Source organism: Trifolium pratense, linkage group LG7 (genome assembly GCF_020283565.1).
Source record: "Trifolium pratense cultivar HEN17-A07 linkage group LG7, ARS_RC_1.1, whole genome shotgun sequence".
Taxonomy (NCBI): Eukaryota; Viridiplantae; Streptophyta; class Magnoliopsida; order Fabales; family Fabaceae; genus Trifolium; species Trifolium pratense.
This window is the reverse complement of record NC_060065.1, coordinates 9,391,586-9,398,866: the sequence shown is the minus strand read 5'-3', so window position 1 is coordinate 9,398,866 and position 7,281 is coordinate 9,391,586. Positions and strand designations below refer to the sequence as shown.

The window sequence follows — 7,281 nt, the reverse complement described above, 5'->3', positions numbered from 1 at the left end:
AAAAAATTTGATAAGTATAAGAAAATGGAAGGAAAATTATGGATATAGATTGGTTGTAGTAAAATATCAACGCAGTGATATGCAGTTTTTGATATGGACCGTTGATACTTGATACTAGATCAGACATGTAAGATTAAAAACTGTATTTCTCACTCCTCGTATTATTAAGGTGTGTGATTTTTGTAGCTAGAAATTTGAATATTAATTTGGAAAAGAAAAAAAAAAAAACCTTAAAGAAAAGTCTAAAAATATATCATTTTACTTTTCAAAATTCAACCTCTAAATGAAGACTTATGAAACAAGCATTTATGAACTTGATTAACTAGTGGGTGCAACAACTCTAATCTAGGGTAGAACCAAATTACTTAATTCGTTTAACTTTTATCTCAACAAAATCCAATTTGTGCCAACCTTAAACTACATTATTATAATATCTCTCCTCTAAAATCTTCCCTATAAAAACCACTCTCTCCCACTCTTATTTGCATTGCAACCTTAACCAAAAGCACATTCAAACTAAGATAGTACTCATATTGCTTCATAAGAGATGGAGAGTGTCAAAACCAATTATAAATACTCATCCATCTTCATAGCCATTTTTATTCTCTTATCATCTCCCACATTGTCTTTAGCAAATGCTAAAACTCACGAGCACGAATTTGTCGTACGTTTTCATAATCATCATTCTCTTTCTTTCATTCGACGTATTTTCTTCCTCGTTAGTTATCTATTGAAATTCAAATTCATGTGCTTCAAAAAGATTAATATTTTGTAATGAAATATTTATGTGTAGGTTGAAGCAACTCCAGTGAAGAGGCTGTGCAAAACTCACAACACCATAACCGTGAATGGGCAATTCCCTGGCCCAACTTTGGAAATTAACAATGGAGACACTTTGGTTGTCAAAGTCACTAACAAAGCTCGTTACAATGTCACCATTCATTGGTACTAATACAATTATATACAATTGAGAGTAGTCTTTCAATTTACTAGAAAAATAAAAGTACCAACAAAAATTAGAGACTTAAAAAAATATTACAGAGAGTAAAACAAAACTCATATACTTTGTAGGGGGTAATAAAAAGCTATATACATGTAATTATATTTTTATATAGGGGAGTTTATGGTCACGGGTCATGCTGATCAAACCCGATGACCAACCCGAAATGATTGGTTTCAGGTTTTAATTTCATAGCTTGGGTTGAATCTGAACAACCAGGTCAAACTTAAGTGATTTGATTTAGATGAAGTTACAGATTCTTGTAATTAAGACCGAAGGGAGTATGGTTTAAGACGTTTATGTGTTGATCTAGTAGAAGTGTTTCACATTATATTCATGTTAAAATAAATAATTAAGAATATATCATTTGCTTAATTATATTTATATATTAATGTTAGTTTTTGTACTTAATTATGTATGTGTGTTAGGCATGGTGTTCGACAAATGAGAACAGGATGGGCAGATGGTCCAGAATTTGTGACACAGTGTCCCATTCGTCCTGGAGGAAGTTACACCTACCGTTTCACTGTTAATGGACAAGAAGGGACACTTTGGTGGCATGCTCATAGTTCATGGCTAAGAGCCACTGTTTATGGTGCTTTAATCATTCGTCCTAGGGAAGGAGAGTACTACCCTTTTCCTAACCCAACCCGCGACACACCCATTCTTTTAGGTAATTTCCTAATTACTAGTACTAATTACCCTTTTGTAACTAATCATAACTTTGTTGAAAACATGGAGCCAAGAAAATCAAGTATAAGTAAATTTAGTGGTCTAAAATAAGATCTAAATTTGGACTCATGATGTCCTGTGAGATTAGCTCAGTTGGTAGGATATCTTACTCATTCCTGATTTTCTGTAGCACCAATATATCATATTATAGATGTGTTTGGTGTCTAGCGCGATGTTTAGACATATGATCATACTATTCAATTAGGAATTCATTTTCAAATTATTGACCGCGTCGACGTGACAACATCAATATCATATGTTTAATGGTTTTGGCTATAATAGTACTTCATATAGGTTGTAAAACAGAGAATAGTAGAAATTATGGTTTTTTTTTCTTCTTTAGACAAAGATTGTGTTTATTATAATGACAAATTAATTAGCGGTGAAAATGATGATGATGATGATTAGGGGAATGGTGGGACACAAACCCAATAGATGTTGTGAGGCAGGCCCTAAGAACAGGAGCAGCTCCAAATATATCTGATGCATACACTATCAATGGTCAACCCGGTGACTTTTACAAATGCTCTACTAAAGGTTTGTTTACTTTCTTAATTTTTATCATTACATTATTAAACATGCGACATGTTTTGTTTAATTAACAAATTTTTGACTTTACAAAAAACTTGACATAATAAAACAGTAAGTAATGATAAAAGTGAAATACTTTAGAAAAAATTAAGACCCTAGAACTAGCTCAAATAATTATATGAAATTATTCAAAAATATTTCAATCATTTTATGAAACAAATGGTCAATCGAGTTCTTTTTTTGGTACAAGGTCTATTATGATGGGACCATTTGTCTTTTATTTCATTTTAAATTTAAAATATTAATGTTCAACAAACAGTTTTTCTGAAACAAAATTTTAAAACATAAAAAAAAAAAAAAGAGTTTTTTTTTTTATTTTTTTAATCAAAGCAAAATTTGTCACCCAAAATAAAATCAGCAAAAACAAATTAAATTATTGGATTTAGTCATTAATTTGAGATCAGCCGATACACACATTACATATTAGTCGATTTTTTTTAAAAAAAAACCTTTGCATTTGATTTACTTGACATGATATTTACTTTTACTTGACATGAATGATTGATAATGCAGGCACAACCATCATTCCAATACAATCTGGCGAGACAAATCTCATCAGAGTGATCAATGCAGCACTCAACCAACCACTTTTCTTCACAATCGCCAACCACAAACTAACGGTGGTTGGCGCTGATGCCTCTTACCTCAAACCTTTCACCACCAACATCCTCATGTTAGGACCGGGCCAAACCACCGATGTCTTAATAACCGCAAACCAACCACCTTCTCGATACTACATAGCTGCTCGGGCTTACCAATCCGCGCAAAATGCACCGTTTGATAACACTACAACCACCGCCATACTCCAGTACCACAATTCAATCAAAACAAAACCAATCATGCCACCACTCCCTGCTTATAATGACACCAATGTAGTTACTAAATTTAGTAGAAGTTTTTTTAGTCAAAGAAAAGTTGAAGTTCCAACCGAAATCGACGAAAATCTCTTTTTCACAATTGGTTTAGGACTCAACAATTGTCCAAAAAATTTCAGGAAAAGAAGGTGTCAGGGTCCTATTAACGGAACACGCTTCACTGCAAGTATGAACAATGTATCTTTTACTCTTCCAAACAACATTTCAATTTTGCAAGCTCATTACGATAGAATTCCCGGAGTTTTCACCACTGATTTCCCCGCAAACCCACCTGTAAAATTCGATTACACCGGTAACGTGAGCCGTTCGCTTTGGCAACCTACACCGGGGACTAAAGCTTATAAGTTGAAGTTTGGATCAAGGGTTCAGATTGTGTTACAAGATACAAGTATTATCACACCTGAGAATCACCCAATTCACCTTCATGGATATGATTTCTACATTGTTGCCGAAGGGTTTGGAAATTTTAACCCTAACAAAGATACATCAAAATTCAACCTTGTTGATCCACCTATGAGAAATACAGTAGCTGTACCTGTCAACGGTTGGGCCGTTATCCGATTTGTTGCTGATAATCCAGGTAATATTTTTTATAAGTTGGAATCAAACTCGATACTCTAAAATTTACTACACTCGCTCCGATTTATATACTACTAGAAAACTAAATTAAAAGACAGAAAACAAATCTGCCACCAATTCTTTGCAAAATTTAATGAGAGAATTAAAAAACTTACATACTTCTTTCGTCCTAAAACATAAGCAAAAATGTGTCAGCAAAAGTTAATGTATCTGATCTAAATTTACACCAACTACATCAACTTTTGTTGACCAATTTTTGTTTATATTTTGACACGGAGGAAATATTTTGCATTTTTTCCTCCTGTTTCATTGCTAATTTAATTTTTTTCTAAAGCTTGTATTATTAAATGTTGTGACATTGTTTGTATTATAATAGGTGCTTGGATTATGCATTGTCACTTGGATGTTCACATTGGTTGGGGTTTGGCCACTGTGCTGTTAGTAGAAGATGGAGTTGGAGAATTGCAATCCATAGAGCCACCTCCACTGGACCTGCCTCTCTGTTAGGATGGATATTCAAATTCTTCATAATAAGAGTCTTAATTTTTAATTAGTTTGGAAGTGTTGATTTTTGTTTCCCTAAATTTTGGAAAGTTTTTTGATTTTTTGATATAGGAGAAGCTGTTCTGTTTAATGTATTTTCCTCTGTTTAGTTTCCTTTTTGTCTAGAAAATGGTTTGAACCTTTGGCACCATCTTAAGTCACAAAAGCCTAAGTAGAAAAATTGATGTTATATAAATTTTCCTATAGTTTTGTTATAAATATATTGGAAAAATTTGTTTCCTGTCTAGTAACAATATCCAATTTTGAATTGAAGTACACATATCTAGAAGATGCAAATATTGAATTACTACTACTTTTAATCTTAAATATAAAAATAGTTTGGTGAACAAAAATTAATGTATCTGATTTAAAATTTAGAAATTTCTCCAAACAATGTCAACATATAATAAACCATAGATTATGCATAATGTGATTAAATTGTAACTATGACAATTATGCAAAAACATTATTGACATTCAATATACCTTGTCATAAAAAGTAGCAGGCTAACATTCATTAAAGAGGAAGTAATGATATTTTAAACTTCTGAATATTGTGTCCAAGCACATCCTATCTATGTGAAGCTAATTTTACTTATATGTACTCCAAGGAGGAAAATAAGTTAATCATCTTATAACTTGTTCTTCCTCTTGTAACATTTCATAATTGGTGTTGAATTGAAGGTGAAGGGGTTTGTAGTAGTGGCGTTGATTGGAAACAGACTTTACTGGACTCTCAAAATTTGGAGCTTCCAAAGCCCCGTCTTCATCTCATCTAACTGTTAAGAAGTCTCACATCGGTTGCAAGATGATCTGAATATGTGTTTAATTATAAGTGAGGGCAATCCTCATTTTACAAGCTGGTTTTGTAAACTTGAGTTAGACCAAACTCCGAAGTCATTCATCTATTTTCTATTGACTATGGTACACTAAAACACAAATACCAACCACGCGAGAAACATAAGAGAACAAACTCCAGTACTAAATAAGTTGCTTTTACATGGAAAGGAGTCAAGCCTAAACAGCAAGCCAAAAACATAAAGTGCAAACGCACACTATAAAAAAACGCGCTAATTGGCGGGGGTTTTTAGCCATTAAGCGGGGGGTTTTCTCCACATATTATTTTCCAAGCATTATTGTAGTGTATTAGAGGAGTGTATTGTAGAGTGTGAATTTAGCACTCCTCAATCTACAATCAACTTTAGTATGATACAGTATCTACAATCAACTTTAGTATGATGCAGTACTCAATTGCACCTCTTATTTAATCTAACCGGATTCAAATCCTTGTATATATGTTGCATTGATAATTGTAATAATACACAATCTATTCAATATAACATGTAATCAATGCTTGTAATCCAGTTATAAATTATCATACATTGTTATAATATAGTGTAAGGCAAAGAAGAAAAAATTCTTACAATGAGCATCATCAAATAGATTAATTGATTGATTTGATTGCCTTTTTTGACGTTTAAGAGACATTGGAGTTGAATTTATAAGCCTAATGGAACGATAGATCAATCAAGCAAACCTAAACACAAATGCGAAAAAGAAATGTACTTGACTAGCTTTGGAGTCGGTGCACTTAAGAAAAGATTGAAAAGGGGGGGGGGGGGGGGGCAAGAAAGAAAAATGACTGTACAATTGAGAAGTTTTTTTTTTTTTGAAGGAACAATTGAGAAGTTTTTAGTAAAAAATGTATATATAAAAAACAATTTTGGTCAAAGATATAAAAATTTGCTTAGTAAAGAAATAGGATATAAAATATTTTTGGTCAAAAAAATTTCTTACCGTAACCAAAAATATTTTATTAGATAACTATGTAAAGATTTTTCTTACCATAACATCAAATATTATATAGTTTTTCAGCTTTTCAAGTATAAAATATTTTTTAAGCTCGTTTAATACATTTAAAAATTTGTTTATATTTATCATTTTTAATGTGGTATTCAAAAATAAAGAATTATTATCAGCTTTTCAGATTTTTCTTGAATCTGAAACAATTACTAATTTTCCGTCTTAGAATTAGTTACAGCATTTTTCTAATTTGTGAAAGACAATTTCGTTTTTATCTTAAGTCTTTGGTTCTTGGAGAGAGGTTGTAAATAAAGTGTGGTAAAAATTGTTTCAAGAATTAATCATCATTGATTCTCCCAAACAATTAATCATTAATCAAAGATCATTAACCATTTGAGTTTAATCACTTAGTAAATATCTTTATGGTGGTAAGAGAAACTAAATAAGATCAATTTAAAAAAAACCATATAACAATGAATATAGTATACTCTAAAATAATAAAAGTTAATTGTTAACATCTGACAAAAAAAAGTTAATTGTTAAAAAAATATTTATATATATTAAAATGTACTAAAGTGTATGTTTTAACATAAGAAGATAAGGGTGTTTAATTCAAACTTCTTAGAAGAAAGGAAAATGTAATTTACTCATAATTTTTTAACAAGGGAAGTTTCACCATTTCACTTTTTATCTATGATTGCTCCTCCGGGCAAAAGGTTTTATGGAGAAAGATAAATTAGATAAGATCAATTTAATTATATTATAAATAGAAAAATGAGTAACTAGTATATATAAAATCACTTTATGGTAATACAACATTTTTGGTAAAAAAATAATGTATAAATCATTTATTCGATAACTATGTAAAGGTTTTTTACACCTTAAACTCAAATCTTAAGTATTTTTTCAACGTGGTTGAATCTTTACCGTTGAATCGTGAATCTTGTTGAGACGGAATGGTACATGCATAAATTCTGGCTTAGACAATGAATTAAATTTTTATAGACCGAGAATAAGAGTTTGAGAGACCTAAAATATTGTCTTGGACATAAGTTCTTGGGGATAGGTGTAGCTCGTCTCGTTGGATTGCCTATAAGATAAAATCTTGCAGTTCATGTGTATGAGTGGATATTATCTTGTGGTGACCCAGTCAATTTTG

The 7,281-nt window shown here is 31.4% G+C and overlaps 1 protein-coding gene across 1 annotated transcript; it reads left to right on the top strand.

The window, feature by feature from the left end:
- Positions 1 to 474: 474 nt before the first annotated feature.
- LOC123894825 (laccase-12-like) lies at positions 475 to 4,567 on the top strand. The gene is made up of 6 exons (XM_045944901.1): positions 475 to 664; positions 794 to 945; positions 1,429 to 1,673; positions 2,141 to 2,269; positions 2,837 to 3,778; positions 4,154 to 4,567. Exons 1-6 carry the CDS (start codon positions 548 to 550, stop codon positions 4,282 to 4,284), a joined length of 1,716 nt encoding a protein of 571 aa, XP_045800857.1. The 5' UTR covers positions 475 to 547; the 3' UTR covers positions 4,285 to 4,567.
- Positions 4,568 to 7,281: the final 2,714 nt, after the last annotated feature.

Excerpts from the sequence above, each read along its gene's own strand:
- LOC123894825 (XM_045944901.1), top strand. The coding sequence starts at position 548 with ATGGAGAGTGTCAAAACCAATTATAAATACTCATCCATCTTCATAGCC. Across the intron at positions 665-793 it reads CTCACGAGCACGAATTTGTC|GTTGAAGCAACTCCAGTGAA; the intron begins GTACGTTTTCAT and ends ATTTATGTGTAG. Across the intron at positions 2,270-2,836 it reads TTACAAATGCTCTACTAAAG|GCACAACCATCATTCCAATA; the intron begins GTTTGTTTACTT and ends TTGATAATGCAG.